Genomic DNA, 19,640 nt, shown 5'->3' with positions numbered 1-19,640 from the left:
AAACCAAAATAAGATGCTCTGACACTGGAAATGATTACAGATGTGTACTATTAGCCCTAATAAACGTACTTTGTGTCCTTAATTTGTGGTAAAAGATTTCTAGACGCATATTTGTAAAAGTGGTGAAGAATGATATAAAGCTGTATTTTTTGGTGAAAATAAATACTCCAGTCAAATTTGGGGTACTTGAAAAATGGGTGCTAGCATATTTTTCTGTCTCTAAAGTGCACTTTTAAAAAAATTTTAAAAATCCACCTGCTGCATGCACCTGCAATGATAAAAACACATGTCCCATCCATACTGCCCCCAATACTATTTTGCTACTTTATATCCTTGTCCCCCACTTTTTTCTTTTTTTAGCCCCAGAAATGTGGTGTGCTAAGGTGTTTTTTTTTTTTGCACTGATTATTCCTTTTGGGGGGGGTGGGGGGGGGGGCGTGGGGGGGAATCTAAATCAATTCCCCACATTTGCACCCCGAAATAGAGGTTTTGCACTTTTTTTTTTATTTTTTAAAGCCTGCCATTCATTGGAGAAACTTTTTCATCTGTTTAAGTGCATTGAGTTTCCACTTAGGCGATTTGGTCCCAGGATTGAATTTGAAGATAAGACGCAAACAGGCGAAAAGCGACAATAGGCGAAACTTATTTGCCAATTTCAGCTTTTCGGGTCTAATTGAATCCGGCCCTTAGTCCCAGAAATACAACATCAATGATCGATTTTTATCGATTTTAAATTGATTCAAATCGATTAAAAACATCCTTTAGTAAATATACCCTTAGGTGTTTTCTTTTATCCAGCAATACTCATACTTCAAACCCTAGTTGATAAACCGCAAACCCCCAGCCCCAATATCAATCTGAGATTTATGAGGGGAGATCTAGGACCCCGTTCAGCTTCCACCTACCAGTCGTACTATATTCTGACACTGCCCCACACCTTTTCCATAGCACTTGTAAAGGCAACACTGTATTTCTCACACTATTGTAACTAAACTTTACAGTATACAGCTAAGATCTGAATGAAGGTTTGTATATTAATCTGCAGCAACTTTGGTTAATACAGCAACAAGGTGTCCCCTGTTGTCAGTCTCTGTCAGGTGTAACTGAATTTTGCCGGGGGCTTTTTGTCCCCCTTTACCAATAATTTAACCATTAGCTGTGATACATGACGACATTAGAATAAACACACACATAATCCCAGCAGCATTTATATTGATACAAATCAGAATAGCACTCACCAGTACAGCCCATCCTCTCATTGTCCCTCATTACCTCCTGTAGACTGTAGACACACAGGCACAGCTCCCTGATCAGCTGTACAGTCTCCTCCCCTCACATACCTCTCACCTTTCTGGCTGCAGTAATGAGGGTGGGGGCTGGAGGTACAGGAGGTCTTGTTCTATACATCACTCAATGGGCTCTATTTACTACAATCCGCATATTGAATGCAGATTGTAGTGTGATATTACCGAGTGAATTCGCATTGCGAATTCAGGCAATATCACAGGAATTTACAACAAATCCCTTGCAGGGACAGAGCTTGCGATAAAGCTCTGTCCCTGCAAATCCCCTTCGGAGCCTTATCACGGTATTTTCGCAAAAAATACCGTGATTAAGTGCCCGCACATGCGCCGACCAGTCGTCGGTGCTACCACCCCGGCGCTAAGCCCCGCCCCCGGCACTAAGCCCCGCCCCTGTGATCACGGACCCCCTTCCCCCCCCCCTCTCCCTTACTTACACTTACCTGCATGCTCCAGGCCTCCGGTGATGTTCTCCATTCCTCCGGTCAGGTGATCTCCCATACTGCACTGGGGCCCGATCACCTGATGACCGGGCAGCAGTGCACTGTGGGAGACCAGGTGACCGGAGGGGAGTCATCACCGGAGGCCCGATCACCGGTCCCTCGAGTCCGGTAAGTAATTTTTTTTTTTTTACTGTAATCAGCTTGCGGTCTGTTTAGACCACACAGCCGATTACTGGGACCGACTCTGCTCTCCCCGTTAGAGCAGTGCAGGAGTCCGGTAACCGGGGGAGACCCTGGATAACGCCACCCTCAGGTGGCGTTATTATCACAGGGCTTTCCCCGATATTTTTTCACATTTATTTTTAGTAACTATGGTCGGATCACATTTTCCATTACAGTTCTGGGAAATGCGATCTGATTACTAAAAATAAGTGATACTTAGGGGTTGGAGTAGAATTTTACGAATTCTACTCCAATTGCCCTATAGTAACTATAGGTGATACTAAAATAATGTGAAAAGGGTGTGAAAACACAAAACAGCATTTTTCACATTATTTTAGTAAAAATAATGTTGATAAATAGAGCCCAATGTGTGCAATGGTCAGAGAAGGCCAGTTATGTGTGATAGGGCTCTATTTACTACAATCCGCATATTGAATGCGGATTGTAGTGTGATATTACCGAGTGAATTCGCATTGCGAATTCAGGCAATATCACAGGGATTTACTATAAATCCCTTGCATGGACAGAGCTTGCGATAAAGCTCTGTCCCTGCGGAAAAAATACCGCGACTAAGAGCCCGCACATGCGCCGACCGACCACCGCTACTACCCCCCCACCGACGCTAAGCCCCGCCCCCCGGCGCTAAGCCCCGCCCCCGCGATCGCGGACCCCCGCGACCCCCCCTCTCCCTTCATTACACTTACCTGCACCTCCTGGCCTCCGGTGATCTTCTCCGGGCTTCCCGATCAGGTGATCTCCCATACTGCACTGGGGCCCGATCACCTGATGACCGGGCCCCAGTGTACTATGGGAGACCAGCTGACCGGAGAGGAGCCATCACCGGAGGCCCGATCACCGGTCCCTGGATTCAGGTAAGTAAAAAAAAAAAAAAATGTTTAATTTTTTTTTTCTTTTTTTTACAGTAATCAGCTTGCGGTCTGCTTAGACCACACAGCTGATTACTGGTACCGGCTCCCGCCTTTGCTCTCCCCGTTAGAGCAGAGTGGGAGCCCGGTAACCGGGGGAGACCCTGGATAACGCCACCTCCAGGTGGCGTTATTATCACAGGGCTTCCCCCGGTATTTTTTACAATTTATTTTTAGTAACTATGGTCGGATCACATTTCCCATTACAATTATGGGAAATGCGATCTGCTTTACTAAAAATAAGTGATACTGGGGGTTGGAGTAGAATTTTACTAATTCTACTCCAATTGCCCTGTAATAACTACAGGTGAAACTAAAATAATGTGAAAAGGGTGTGAAAACACCCTTTTTCACTTTATTTTAGTAAAAATAATGTTAATAAATAGAGCCCATTAACTCCCTGCTACATACCCCTTCCTCCCTGTCTACCCCATCTGTGTCACCCTTGTTTGTCTGTCCCTCCCCTTTAGAATGTAAGCTCCTATGAGCAGGGCCCTCTACCCTCATGTGCTTCTCCTTACTCTACCTTCATCTACTTCTTACTCCCCACTAGGGCACCTAACACTTGGCTGCTTTGCATTGTTGCTTATCTGGGTGTTATGGTCGCGAATGTAGCAATGTATATTATCCTTGTCCTGTATTGTATTGTATTGTACTGTAAGTCACTGTTAATCAACCTATTTGTTTATGTACTTTGTAAGGCGCTGCGGAACACTTGTGGCGCCATATAAACGATAATAATAATAATAACATAATATTGCATTTAATGTAATAGAAATCACAGCTACATCACCACATATGACAATAACAGTATCAATAATTTTATATGTGAATCCTAATCTAAATATCATCTGGTGGACAGTGAGGGTGGAGGAAGCTACCAGAAAATTAGTAAGGTACCTCCGCGATTCCGGCGAGAGAGTTGCTAGATGTAGGGGCCCATTTATCAATGTATAACCAAGAACGTATCTACCCATTGGCCATGATGGCACTCGCCAGGGGTGCTGACCAAAGGGGGGGGTGCTGCCCGGCAGTGTCACCAGCAGCCAAGGGGTGGACTACCCCGCTAGTCCCCCTGCCCCACAAGTGTAGGGCAGACCACAGTGAGAGCGGTCTGCCCTACACTGTTTACAAACACACAGTCGCCAGCGGGAATAATGGCGGCATCTAAATCCCAGTGTGGTTATCTGTGTGACCAAGATGATGTAACTCTGGTACAGGAAAGATCCTCACCCTTTATAAGGCATATGAATTATATTCCCTACAGTCTGTATCAGTTTAATACTTTATCAATTATGGAAATAAATTAATACACAGACTAGTGATACAAATACCATGTGAGACAAAGTAAAAGCACAGCCTCAATAGCCCAGGCGTTCTACGTAGTCTCCTGTGTACCTCATGTTGTAGAACGTCCTTCTCACTAACAACTGCTAAGGGACATAAATCCCATTTTCTACGCGTTTCATGGGAGTCACTTCCTCAGGAACAAAGTAGTGTCAGCGGCATGAGAGTGGGATTTGTAGAGTTTGGAATGAGAAACAGTGTTACACTATGTATTACTTTCATAACTAAAGAAGTAAATAATTGATACAGATTCTGAGGAACGTGATTGGTATACCTAATCACTCTCTTCCAAGGGCCGGGCATATCTCCAGCACAAGGGTTAAGTCATAATTGTAACACGATTATATGGATGCCGCCGATATTTCCAGGGGCTGCTGGACCATTAGAGGTGGTGAATAATACACAGGAGATCACTCCTGATGGATCATCTCTATATAAAAGTTGTGTAGTAAAATCTCTTGCGAATTGTAGGTGAGCCTATAGATGACATTTATCCATGGCGAGTGTGTCTCATACAGAGAGCACTATATAAGTCTCTTTTTATTCGAGATGCATCGGAGCTTGTTATGGTCTTATGCCCCCATTGCATTGAAGTATGCCCTGGTCTTCCCCATTCTTAAAAAAAAAAAAAAAAAAACCTACCCTTTACCCCAACACACTCTCCATCTACCGCCCCCATCTCTCTCTTCCCATTTGCCTCCAAACTCCTTCACCAGATTGTCTACAACATCCACACCACCTTTCTTTCCTCACACTCCCTAGACACATTTTAGTCTGTTTTTTGTCCTCTCCACAGAAACTGCCCTTATTAAAGTCAGCAATGACCTCCTTGTTGCCAAATCTAAGGGCCACAACTCTCTGCTCATTCTCCTTGAGCTCTCTGCTGCTTTTGATACTCTGGACCACCCTCTCCTCCTGCAAATCCTTAATCCCCTTGATCAGCTTGATACTGCCCTCTCCTGTCTGTCCTCCTACCTCTCTCCCCAATCTTTCTCCATTTCCTCTCATGACTCCACTTTTCACCTACTTCCTCTACCAGTAGGTGTCCTCCAAGGTTATGTTCTTGAACCTCTCCTATTCTCCCTCTATATATCCTCTTTAGCTGAGCTCATCATCTCTTTTGGCCTCCAATATCATCTCTATGCTGATGACACTCAGATTTACCTCTCCTCCCCTGACCTCTCGCCCTCTCTCCTCACTCGTATCTCCAATTGTCTCTCTGCCATTTCCTTCTAGATGTTAAACAGAGTTTATAATCTTCCCACCCTCCTGAATAACCTCATATCCCAAAATGTCATTATCTATTGACAGCACCACCATCTCCTCTAGGGGCCCATTTATCAACGTGCATTTGAGGTAAATTCCCCGAAAACACCTGTTTTCGGGGGTTTACCTCAAATACTAAGTATCCCCCGAATGTATGAAGGAGGGACCGCAGCAGGTAACTCTGATACCTGCTGCGATCCCTCCATTGCCACCGGCAGCCGCCTCCCCCATAGGTTTCTATGGGGGATGCGATGCTGCCAAATGTATCAATATCGGGAATGCGAAGCGTTAGCCGCTGTGTCCTATGGGCACTCACCGCATTTCAGCCGGCGGAGGGATCTTCCACATCCCTCCGCCGGCAATGGGCGCCGCTCATGTGCAGTCCTCGGGACTGCGCATGCGCAGTAGCCCGGAATGCGCTCCGGCCACATTGCAGGGACGGGCTCTTTTCGGAGCCCGTCTCCCTGCATGTGCCGGGTCATACATTCGGCCGGTATGATCGCATTTTGCAATGCGATCAAGGGCGATACTGCATGCCCTGATCGCATTGCAAAATGCGATCCTTAATAAATGGGCCCCATAGCCTGCAAGTGCACACTCTTGGGAGTTATTCTTGACTCATCCCTCACCTTTAAACCATACATTCAGTACGTTTCTAAGTCCTATTGTTTTCATCAGAGATATCTCCCGGATCAGAAACTGTCTCACCCTGGAGGCAAGTAAGATCCTTATCCACTCACTGCTACATAGACAAACGCAGGGGGGAGGTTTCAGTCTGCCTGGAAACCCCCCTCCCCAGCCCACACCATGACAACAATAGAAATAGTAATATAATAGAATTTTACTAGTGCTGCATGTTCTTCTCAGTATCACAAATGAAATAATTAGTAACACCTGTGCAACTTTTAACATGTATCAGCCAGTAATAAATAACCTGTGCACCAACTAGGAGATCTGGAAAACATTCACTTTTAGGGATGTGCTGCTATAGAGCCCAATATGTACATATATGTCCAGGGCAGTGCTAGGCTCTTCTGCTGTTCCCCCAGACTCCCGGACTTGCTCCAATGCTCTGGAATGGTGCCCACATCTAAAATAAAACCATTCAGCTCAGGCAAGATGGCCCTACTGCTGCATTAAATGGCTTATTGTGATCGCTGGTCCTCTATATGCTGGAATTATGACACAAAATATACTTTGTATGACGCATATTAAAGCTGGTTAAGTGCTAATTCTACCCTCTTCAATGACTGGCCACACTCACTCTAAAATCAAGCATTTGGAAACCCCCCTCTAGTAATCCTGCGTTTGCCACTGTGGTCATCTCTAGACTGGACTACTGAAACATCTTATCTAGCCTCCCTGTCTCCCACCTCTCTCCACTCCAATCTGGCCTCAATGCTGCTGTACCATTACTGGATGATACCACTATAATTTGAAAAACTGTATATGTAATTATATGTTGGAGGTAAGAAGTAGTGAGTGCTAAACAGACTACAATTTGGTATATTAGAAGACTATACTAGGTAACTATGTAAGCAATTACCAGGTACTATATATTTTTCTTTTTACGGAACATAGACAGAGAGTTGCCTATTTACTTGAACATGACTGCTGCCTATACTACCGAGTATTAACACTCAGTACTACCATACGATTTATTATTCATATTTTCGCTGTATCATCGTTTGATACTATTTTATGTGTTGTACTTTGTTTGTTGTTAAGATCAGTTTAACATACATAAAAGTTATATTTTAATATGTTGTCTAATAATGCCCCCAAAGATGTACTGTAACACTTTATACACTTTTTATTATAACCTCCTACTTATGTAGGACTTAATACATAGGCTTTCTTTATTATTCTTTACCCCTCACTTTAAATCTCACACTAGTGTGATGCCATGGGGCGGTTCTGCTGGGTTGGCCTTGGGGGTCCCGTGCCCTGTATTTGTTCCATAGTAGTTTTAGGGACCTAACACTACACTAGGGATCAAACACACCATTGGCCTAATATGATTACACTTATCACTCCAGCTAGTCCCTGCACACACCTGCACCGCATCACCAATCAGCAAGTCCCTGCACACACCTGCACCGCATTACCTATCAAACACACCATTGGCTAATATGATTACAGTTATCACTCCAGCTAGTTCCTGCACACCTGCACCGCATCACCATTCAGCAAGTCCCTGCACACACCTGCACCACATTACCTTTCAAACACACCATTGGCCCCATGAGTCACCTGACCACACCCCCGCCCCACGGAAGTGCCCTACATAAGAACCTCATAAGCATTGATCCTCTCACACCTCCTTGAAGAAGGCACCTGTGCCGAAACGCGTTGGGGACCCTCACATCAAACCCGACACCGATCCAGGCTGACCTCCACTAAAGATCCCCATCCCCACCAGGGACCACCAGTGCAGAAAGCTCTCAGCCCACCCGCCTGCTGGTCTGCACCACTCACACCTCCAGTGACCAGCTCCACCCCCTCTCCCCCCCTGCTCACAGGCATGCTCAGCAACTCACTCCTGGCCAGGGTTGTCTCCACCGTCGATCCCCATTTCCACAAGGGACTGTCAGTGATAAGAGCACCCCGCACATCCGGCCACAAGTCCGCCCAGCCAACATCGCCAGTGACCAGCTCCATCCCGGTCACACTTTCCACATCCCCCCTCCTCCCTGGCTTTTTTTGAACCAGTATCCCGGGCAGACCACCCCCTAGGGGTGGTCCCAGCACACACGCTGCAACCCAGCCTCCCAGCGGCTCACCCATCCACACCTTTGGCTCCGCACCACCAGCGGCACGACCAAGAGCCAACTTCAGCTGCATCCGTGCACCTGCAGCAACATGCTGATCCAGCTCACCAACAAACCTGCAGCTTACAACCTATCTGCAACGGCCGCAACGTCGACCTACATCACCATAACAAAAAACCTACTGGTAGGTAAGTACTGTCAAGACTCAGACCAACATGCGGGACGCCGCACAGGTGTTCCAACCCACTCTGCAAATCCCCCCACCCCCCGAGACTTCCTGGACTGTCGACCATAGGTCCAGCAGGGGTGACGTGCAAGGTCACTGAACCGCACGGGAAGGAGCCCCCTAAAAGGGTCCACCTACCTCCCCAGTCTCATCATCACTCATCACTGAACCCCATCCACCTGCCCGGGATCTCAACAGAGCAGCATTGTGACTACTCAATAAAAGATTTTGCCCCAAATTACTGTGTCTCGCTGGCCTCATTTTGATCCTATTTCATTCCCCTTTTCACATTACTCCAAACTACACTCCATACCCAATCACACCCTCCTTCTCACTCCCAAAACACCACCACCACCAGAAGAAACATTCCAATTAGCACCACTCACAAACACACACAAGTCATCACCATCACCACTACTAGCAGGAAGAGCGCACCTTACCCCCCCTACCCCCAAATGTTTTCAGTGCGGGAAAGGTACTCCCACACAAAGGTGCAGTACTCCGAAACCGCAACACACCACCCCCTGGTCAACGAGAGCGCAGTTCTACCGCCCATCTTCAAGGGTTAGGGACCTGCCTGATAGAGGTCACCTGGATGCAGTGGGCAGGCCCATAAATATGGCCATCATTATGCACCTCTCGGATGCAATTTAGCAGTATTATTATTAGGTTCAGCATAGTTAGAGTGTGCACTTGTATCTGTCTCTTTTTCTACTTGTAGCACTATAAGTCTCAGCAAGTAGCACCTCACATTGTGCTTAGGGTGTGCAATCTAGGGCCCCTCCCCCTATGTACTGTAACAATGTTTATAAACATTGTCCATGTCCTGCATTGTTTTGTACTGTAACTCACTTTTTCTTGTTTTGTTCATACTTTGTTTTGTTCATGTACTTTGTAAGGCGCTATGGTACCCTTGTGGAACCATACAAGTAAACAATAATAATGTAACTATAAAAGTAATTAGATTTTTTCACAGTAAAGGATTTACACAAAGGATTGCAAATCCTAACTTTATTGATTGGGATGTTTTCACCTAAAGGTGAGAGCCTGTTTACAAATAATGTAATTATTATTATGTAATGTGGCTGATTGACATTATGTGCCTGATATAGACATGGATGTAAGCAGTGCATTTTTACGTAAACTGCTGTTTTCTGTAGTGCGCATAGGCGACAAATAATTTGCGGAAGAGTTGTTACTGACACATGTAGAGTTGGGCACAGCTTACGACAGACAGACACAGGGAGGGAAGGGGCAGACAAGCATGGTTGAAATACAGTAAGGGTATTCTGTGTACCTTGGCAGTATTAAGAGGTGGAAGCAGCCACAAAGACCACTAATATGTAACGCACCATACTGTTAAAAAAAAACCAACTAACTGTATGGTTAGGAAAAAACCCTGATGCCAGCGCACATCTCTGACACAGTCTTCTGAAACATGGCGCCAGTGTTGGACATTTGTGAATGCGGTGGATAGGAAGCAAATAAAACAATGGGTGCAGGGCATACTTGCCTACTTTTGAAAAAGCATTTCAGGGAGATTGTGAAAGCAGCACCTATGAGCGCGTGTTACAGTGGGCGTGTACTGATAAATCTGAGAGGCGTGTCATACATGTGATGGGCGTGTACTGATAAATCTGAGAGGCGTGTCCTAAACCTGACTTACGTCCAAATGTAACCAGCCCAAAAGCAGTTAGTAAGATCTGTTTGTTGATGAAAACACACTAATACTTTGCAGAAATTCATAGGGATCATTGTGCCTTAAAATAACCAATGCAAGGAAATGACACTAATGATCCCATTTGAATGTATATATCTGTTTTTTAATAGAACAGCTTCATAATGGGGGTAAGGATGAAATGAGGTAGATTGCTAGACTCTTCAGGGAGATTGCTAATATTTCAGGGAGTCTCCCTGACAATGAGGGAGAGTTGGCAAGTATGGTGTAGGGTGTAGCCCCCCAGGGGTTCCTGTGCTTTGCACACCCTGCATGCATTATAGATACGCCTATTCCCCAAACATCCTTGACATAGTTTATACATGAAAGGGGGGAAAATAAAATAGGTGATACTATAGTAACATAGGCGGGTCTTTAATGGGGTGTTTTCACCATCTTGTTCATCTTTATTTTGTCCCATAGTCGCTCATATGCTTGTCCAGAAAGTGAGCATGTAAAAAGTGCGCATGTGTTTGCGTTGCAATCACGGCTGTATGCGCCCACAATAGGAGAGATTTATCAAAGCTTGGAGACAGATAAAGTACCAACCAAACTGTCACATTACAGGCTGTGTTTGAAAAATGACAGAAGCTGATTGGTCGGTATTTTATCGCTCTCCACGTTACCAGTCTCCAAGCTTTGATACATCTCCTCCCTTTGTATGGTACGCAAATTAACTTTTGATAGAATTCAAAACATAATGTAAAAGCATAGAAGCTAAGAAATTGCTGGTCTACGCAGGAGATAAGTTATTCACACAAGGGGGTAAATTTACTAAGATGAGAGTTCTGTTAAGAAGTGAGGTTGCCCACAGCAACTAATCAGATTCCAGGTATCTTCTAGAAGGTGTGGAAAGGGGGCCCTAGACTGCACACCCTGAAAATATATATAATGGGAGATGCTACCTGTGGAGACTATTGTTGCAAACATACAAAAAAGAATTACAGATGCACAACTCCAACATTACTCATTATATATAATAACACATTTTGCAATAGAATTTTGCAAATAAAAAAAGAGGTTTTGGTATAATCATGGCCATGGTTATAGACCTACCCACCGCGCCCAGGTAACCTCTGAGGGTAGGTCTCTAACATACTGATGTTGAAATCCAGAGCGCAGGACACCCCCAAACCAACCCAGCTGAGCCACCCCAGGGCATCACTCCAGTAAGGAAAGGTGAAGTGTAAAAAGGTGTAGGATAGATAAGAGCAGCTGCTGCTGGATGTAGGGAGGTGAAAATAATACATATATATATTAAACAAACAATGGAAGTGCTAAAAGTGCAAGAAAGGAAAAATGTGTATATAATCTTCTAGAAGGTGCTAGATGAATAAGAAGTAGAATCTGTTTGGTTGCTATGGGCAACATCACTTCTTAATAGAACTCCCATCTTAGTAAATTTATCCCAAGAACTACCACTGTCAGTGCCCTGCTGTCATATATGTCTGCACACAGGTTAAACATGAAAAGACTGGAAGAACCAGACATCACTGTAATGAAAAACAATAGAAGGAAATGAGTTTGAACTTTGTAGGCATGCCTGTAGCCTTGACAAACAGATGACCTATGACACTGATGGGAATTTCCACTTTCCTATCCGCCTGACAAATGCATGAAGTATAAATGTTACAGGCTGCGTTCTCTACTTAACTTTTAAACACGTATCTTACCGTAAAGTGCTGTAACGTTAGTATCAAACATTTTCCCCAGTGCCTGGTCCCAGGAGAACCCATTTATCATTGTATATTTGAAGTATAATCCCCGAAAACACCCGTTCAGGGTTAACCACAAATATTTAGGATCCCCCGGATGTATGAAAGCGGGACCGCAGCATACCGCTCTCATACCTGCTGCGATCTCTACATTCCGGCAGGTAGCCGCATCCCCCCATAAATTTCTATGGGGGGTGTGATGCTGCCAAATTTACCAACATTCGGAATACGATGCAATTAGAATACTGGCCATCGCAGCTAACGCCATCTAACGATGGTGTTAGCCGCTGTAGCCTGTGGGCTACACCATACATAATTAGCCGGCGGAGGGTTTATCCGGAACCCTCCCCGGCAATGACGGCCGTGCATATGCAGTCACCAGGACTGCGCATGTGCAGCAGCCCCGGTAGCGCTCCGGGGACATTGCAGGATGGGCGACTTTTCGGAGCCAGTGTCCCTGAATGTTCCCGGAAGATAGATATGTGCGCTATGATCACATATTGCAGTGTGATCATGGGCGGTACTGGCATGCCCAGATCATACTGCAATAGCGATTATTAATAAATGAGGGCTTAGGAGTGGTCACTGTGCTAACACTCATTATACACATAGTGCTGCTGCTAGGAGTGGTCACTTTACTAACACTCATTATACACATAGTGCTGCTGCTAGGAGAGGTCACTGTACTAACACTCATTATACACATAGCGCTGCTGCTAGGAGTCGTCACTGTACTAACACTCATTATACACATAGCGCTGCTGCTAGGAGAGGTCACTGTACTAACGCTCATTATACACATAGTGCTGCTGCTAGGAGAGGTCACTGTACTAACACTCATTATACACATAGCGCTGTACTAACACTCATTATACACATAGCGCTGCTGCTAGGAGTGGTCACTGTACTAACACTCATTATACACATAGCGCTGCTGCTAGGAGAGGTCACTGTACTAACGCTCATTATACACATAGCGCTGCTGCTAGGAGAGGTCACTGTACTAACACTCATTATACACATAGCGCTGTACTAACACTCATTATACACATAGCGCTGCTGCTAGGAGTGGTCACTGTACTAACACTCATTATACACATAGCGCTGCTGCTAGGAGAGGTCACTGTACTAACGCTCATTATACACATAGCGCTGCTGCTAGGAGAGGTCACTGTACTAACACTCATTATACATATAGCGCTGTACTAACGCTCATTATACACATAGCGCTGCTGCTAGGAGAGGTCACTGTACTAACACTCATTATACATATAGCGCTGTACTAACGCTCATTATACACATAGCGCTGCTGCTAGGAGAGGTCACTGTACTAACACTCATTATACATATAGCGCTGTACTAACGCTCATTATACACATAGCGCTGCTGCTAGGAGAGGTCACTGTACTAACACTCATTATACATATAGCGCTGTACTAACGCTCATTATACACATAGCGCTGCTGCTAGGAGAGGTCACTGTACTAACACTCATTATACACATAGCGCTGCTGCTAGGAGAGGTCACTGTACTAACACTCATTATTCACATAGTGCTGCTGCTAGGATTGGTCACTGTACTAACACTCATTATACACATAGCGCTGCTGCTAGGAGTGGTCACTGTACTAACACTCATTATATACATAACGCTGCTGCTAGGAGTGGTCACTGTACTAACACTCATTATACACATAGCGCTGCTGCTAGGATTGGTCACTGTACTAACACTCATTATACACATAGCGCTGCTGCTAGGAGTGGTCACTGTACTAACACTCATTATATACATAACGCTGCTGCTAGGAGTGGTCACTGTACTAACACTCATTATACACATAGCGCTGCTGCTATGAGTGGTCATTGTACTAACACTGATTATACACATAGTGCTGCTGCTAGGAGTGGTCACTGTACTAACACTCATTATACACATAGTGCTGTACTAACACTCATTATACACATAGCGCTGCTGCTAGGAGTGGTCACTGTACTAACGCTCATTATACACAAAGCGCTGCTGATAGGAGTGGTCACTGTACGAACACTCATTATACACATAGCGCTGCTGCTAGGAGAGGTCACTGTACTAACGCTCATTATACACATAGTGCTGCTGCTAGGAGTGGTCACTGTACTAACACTCATTACATACATAGTGCTGCTGCTAGGAGAGGTCACTGTACTAACACTCATTATACACATAGCGCTGTACTAACACTCATTATACACATAGCGCTGCTGCTAGGAGAGGTCACAGCGCTGCTGCTAGGAGTGGTCACTGTACTAACGCTCATTACATACATAGCGCTGCTGCTAGGAGAGGTCACTGTACTAACACTCATTATACACATAGCGCTGCTGCTAGGAGTGGTCACTGTGCTAACACTCATTATACACATAGCGCTGCTGCTAGGAGTGGTCACTGTAGTAACACTCATACACATAGCGCTGCTGCTAGGAGAGGTCACAGCGCTGCTGCTAGGAGTGGTCACTGTACTAACACTCATTATATACATAGCGCTGCTGCTAGGAGTGGTCACTGTGCTAACACTCATTATACACATAGTGCTGCTGCTAGGAGTGGTCACTACTAACACTCATTATACACATAGTGCTGTACTAACACTCATTATACACATAGTGCTGTACTAACACTCATTATACACATAGTGCTGTACTAACACTCATTATACACATAGTGCTGCTGCTAGGAGTGGTCTCTATACTAACACTCATTATACACATAGCGCTGCTGCTAGGAGTGGTCTCTATACTAACACTCATTATACACATAGCGCTGCTGCTAGGAGTGGTCACTGCACTAACACTCATTATACACATAGCGCTGCTGCTAGGAGTGGTCACTGCACTAACACTCATTATACACATAGCGCTGCTGCTAGGAGTGGGGACTGTACAAACGCTCATTATACACATAGCGCTGCTGCTAGGAGTGGGGACTGTACTAACGCTCATTATACACATAGCGCTGCTGCTAGGAGTGGTCACTGTACTAACACTCATTATACACATAGTGCTGCTGCTAGGAGTGGTCACTGTACTAACACTCATTATACACATAGCGCTGCTGCTAGGAGTGGTCACTGTACTAACTCATTATATACATAGCGCTGCTGCTAGGAGAGGTCACTGTACTAACACTCATTATACACATAGCGCTGCTGCTAGGAGTGGTCACTGTACTAATGCTCATTATACACATAGCGCTGCTGCTAGGAGTGGTCACTGTACTAATGCTCATTATACACTTAGTGCTGTACTAACGCTTATTATACACATAGCGCTGCTGCTAGGAGAGGTCACTGTGCTAACACTCATTATATACATAGCGCTGCTGCTAGGAGAGGTCACTGTGCTAACACTCATTATATACATAGCGCTGCTGCTAGGAGTGGTCTCTATACTAACACTCTTTATACACATAGTGCTGCTGCTAGGAGTGGGGACTGTACTAACGCTCATTATACACATAGCGCTGCTGCTAGGAGTGGGGACTGTAGTAACGCTCATTATACACATAGCGCTGCTGCTAGGGGTGGGGACTGTACTAACGCTCATTATACACATAGCGCTGCTGCTAGGGGTGGGGACTGTACTAACACTCATTATACACATAGCGCTGCTGCTAGGAGTGGGGACTGTACTAACACTCATTATACACATAGCGCTGCTGCTAGGAGTGGGGACTGTACTAACGCTCATTATACACATAGCGCTGCTGCTAGGAGTGGGGACTGTACTAACGCTCATTATACACATAGCGCTGCTGCTAGGAGTGGGGACTGTACTAACACTCATTATACACATAGCGCTGCTGCTAGGAGTGGGGACTGTACTAACACTCATTATACACATAGTGCTGCTGCTAGGAGTGGTCACTGTACTAATGCTCATTATACACTTAGTGCTGTACTAACGCTCATTATACACATAGCGCTGCTGCTAGGAGAGGTCACTGTGCTAACACTTATTATATACATAGCGCTGCTGCTAGGAGTGGTCACTGTACTAACACTCATTATACACATAGCGCTGCTGCTAGGCGTGGTCACTGTACTAATGCTCATTATACACATAGTGCTGCTGCTAGGAGTGGTCACTGTACTAACGCTCATTATACACATAGCGCTGCTGCTAGGAGAGGTCACTGTGCTAACACTCATTATACACATAGCGCTGCTGCTAGGAGAGGTCACTGTACTAACGCTCATTATACACATAGTGCTGTACTAACACTCATTATACACATAGCGCTGCTGCTAGGAGTGGTCACTATACTAACACTCATTATACACATAGTGCTGCTGCTAGGAGTGGTCACTGTACTAACACTCATTATACACATAGCGCTGCTGCTAGGAGTGGTCACTGTACTAACACTCATTATACACATAGCGCTGCTGCTAGGAGTGGTCACTGTACTAACACTCATTATACACATAGCGCTGCTGCTTGGAGAGGTCACTGTACTATGTGTATGAGTGTTAGTACTGCTGCTATGTGTATAATGATTGCTAGTACAGTGACCACTCCTAGCAGCAGCACTAACACTCATTATACACATAGGGTCTCATTCAGACCCGGTCGCAAGCGCCGATGCGCTCGCAACCGGGTCGATGGTCCCCACAGAGCATGCGCACGATGGAGCCGGCTCCATCGTGTGCATGCGCGAGACCCAGCTAGCGACGGAGCGCCGTCGCTAGGGGTCTCTTATAAGACGGGAATGCAACACTCTCTATAAGGGGATATAAGAGAACGCTGTGCTGTCAGTATAAGGGGATATAAGAGAACGCTGTGCTGTCTGTATAAGGGGATATAAGAGAACGCTGTGCTGTCTGTATAAGGGGATATAAGAGAACGCTATGCTGTCTGTATAAGGGGATATAAGAGAACGCTATGCTGTCTGTACAAAAAGAATAAGAGAACAATACTGTACAGGATCCCGGGATTACAGGCGCATCCTTATATCAGCCACTCACAAGAATATCTATTATAATGGAATGTAGAATACAGAATTTATTGATAACTAGATAGTCTGATCATTTCTACAGTTTACAGCATATTGTGTTCGTACATTGTAATTACTGTACTATTTTTGCTAATTTCTTCAACGTACCAGCCACAACCTACCTGAGTTACTTCTGCCCATGTGCGCTATATAAACCATTGATTGCAACTGTGACCGATCATGTCCAACATCAACAACTGCTAAATGCCTCGCTTTTTGTTGCTGCTTGCCTAACGTTAGTGTAGAGGATACAATATTTGTGGCAGGAGCCTCAGTTAAACATTGTGGTGATTTTGTAATGAGCGTTGTGCACGGTGTGGCTTATACATATGCATATACAGTAACAGAACCAGGTGACACCAACAAAATGAAAAAGAATAGCTGCAAGTCCAAAATGTAATAAGACCCTTTTTATGTAGTAAGTTTCATCATGCTGAATGTTTGATTTAAATGATTATTTCTGGTATTGTCAATATTATTCTGACATCTTTCACCGTTAACGATTCTCACCAGTAAAATCATTTATCATATATAATGACCTTCTCACTTCGTTACAGAAAGAGTTTTGATAAACACAACACATTGTTACATACACACTTACATTGTTACAACTTACAAGAGGTGTTTTGCTTGCAGTTTGGAAATAGTCTCCCTAACACTGAGAAACAAACGACTAAACAAAGACACATAATTATAAACAATTATATATGTCAGGATCAGTTGCAAAAGGGATTATAATACAATGCCTCCAGGACAGGAATTTGAAGATACCCACCATTCTTTTTTTTTTTTGTATAGAACCCAATACACACACATGTTCTTGTCAACCCATTTATAGCAACTGCCTACCCTCCAACATGATCCCTTCCATCAGGTACTAAACGCTCTGCTCCTGGACTTCCCACCTAATTTATGAGTGCAGTAATGAGACAGGTGTTTCACCACAGGTGGCTGCAATCACCAATTAAGAGAGAAGTGCAGGAGCAGAGAATGGAACGGGTCATGTTGGAGGGTCTGCAAAACTGTATAATACATATATGGGATCTACTATCTGGAATGCTTGGGACCTCACGGTTTTCTGGAATTTGATTTTACAGTAATTTTGGGTACTATATGTAATATATTATATCTACACTGTCCATGTGTCCCTATGTGCCTTTATGCTCTCCTAGACAAGGTCATGTTATAAAGACATGCCCAGATACGTGCTGCCGGTAACACTGATCATGACTTGCTATATGTTTCTGAGCCATGTCTGCATTTCCTGACCATGGCACCTAACTAGGAACTCTGCCTCCTCCTTCTGTATAGCCAGGGGCAGCCTACAGGGCTGGTTTAAGGGCCACATGGGCCTGAAAATATGCAAGGGCCTATACTGAGAAGAGGAGGTAGTGTGACCAGTGCTGTGTGGGTGTGATCAGACCCATGTGGGTGTGTACGCCCCCTACATTATAAACCCCAATGTCTCATTAAATACATAAAAATAACAAATAAATACATACTGTAGAAATACAATTTTAATACTTATGAGTTATGGTCAACTGTGCTGCCATGATGAAGGGCCTATTTTTATGTGGAGGCCTGGGGCTGTAGCTCCATCCACCCCATTGCTAATCTGGCCCTGGCTGGTCAGTGAAACTATTTTAGGAGTTTCAACTTGCAAATATCCCACCGTGAAGCCCATCACCAATATTAAGTCTTAGTAGGACATTGCCGTCACATCTGAAGATATTCTTCTTTAGACATATTTTAAAATACATTTTAAAAGACCATCATATATCCTGTCTTTTTAAATGTTTCTTTAGCAGTGCTCCTCAAAGTGACTATAGAAGGCTTCTCCATCGTATATTATATTATACCTGCACAGTGCTCCTCACAGTGACTATAGAAGGCTTCTCCATCGTGTATTATATTATACCTGCGCAGTGCTCCTCACAGTGACTATAGAAGGCTTCTCCATCGTGTATTATATTATACCTGCGCAGTGCTCCTCACAGTGACTATAGAAGAAGGCTTCTCCATCGTATATTATATTATACCTGCACAGTGCTCCTCACAGTGACTATAGAAGGCTTCTCCACCGTGCATTATATTATACCTGCGCAGTGCTCCTCACAGTGACTATAGAAGAAGGCTTCTCCATCGTGTATTATATTATACCTGCGCAGTGCTCCTCACGGTGACTATAGAAGGCTTCTCCATCATGTATTATATTATACCTGCGCAGTGCTCCTCACAGTGACTATAGAAGGCTTCTCCATCGTATTATATTATACCTTCGCAGTGCTCCTCACAGTGACTATAGAAGAAGGCTTCTCCATCGTGTATTATATTATACCTGTGCAGTGCTCCTCACAGTGACTATAGAAGAAGGCTTCTCCATCGTGTATTAAATTATACCTGCGCAGTGCTCCTCACAGTGACTATAGAAGAAGGCTTCTCCATCATGTATTATATTATACCTGAGCAGTGCTCCTCACAGTGACTATAGAAGGCTTCTCCATCGTGTATTATATTATACCTGAGCAGTGCTCCTCACAGTGACTATAGAAGGCTTCTCCATCGTGTAATATATTATACCTGCGCAGTGCTCCTCACAGTGACTATAGAAGGCTTCTCCATCGTGTATTATATTATACCTGCGCAGTGCTCCTCACAGTGACTATAGAAGAAG

At 44.6% G+C, this 19,640-nt stretch overlaps 1 protein-coding gene across 6 annotated transcripts in view; it reads right to left on the bottom strand.

Moving 5' to 3' along the window:
* Positions 1-17,835, bottom strand: part of LOC148513531 (CMP-N-acetylneuraminate-beta-galactosamide-alpha-2,3-sialyltransferase 4-like) — an 89,019-nt gene extending 71,184 nt beyond the window's left edge. For 3 of the 6 annotated variants that reach the window (XM_088481878.1, XM_088481883.1, XM_088481879.1), the window contains exon 1: positions 17,816-17,835. Coding sequence is in view for 1 of the 6 variants with exons in the window: in XM_088481880.1 (XP_088338006.1) it covers positions 17,742-17,744 (3 nt within the window). In the remaining 5 variants the exon portion in view is untranslated. The other 3 variants (XM_088481881.1, XM_088481882.1, XM_088481880.1) reach the window with 3 other exon arrangements.
* Between the last annotated feature and the right edge of the window lie 1,805 nt (positions 17,836-19,640).

Source organism: Taudactylus pleione, unplaced genomic scaffold (genome assembly GCF_031769625.1).
Source record: "Taudactylus pleione unplaced genomic scaffold, aTauple2 ptg000278l, whole genome shotgun sequence".
In the NCBI taxonomy this organism is placed as follows: domain Eukaryota; kingdom Metazoa; phylum Chordata; class Amphibia; order Anura; family Myobatrachidae; genus Taudactylus; species Taudactylus pleione.
The sequence above is the reverse complement of the archived record's forward strand: the minus strand, read 5'-3'. Positions and strand labels throughout refer to the sequence as shown.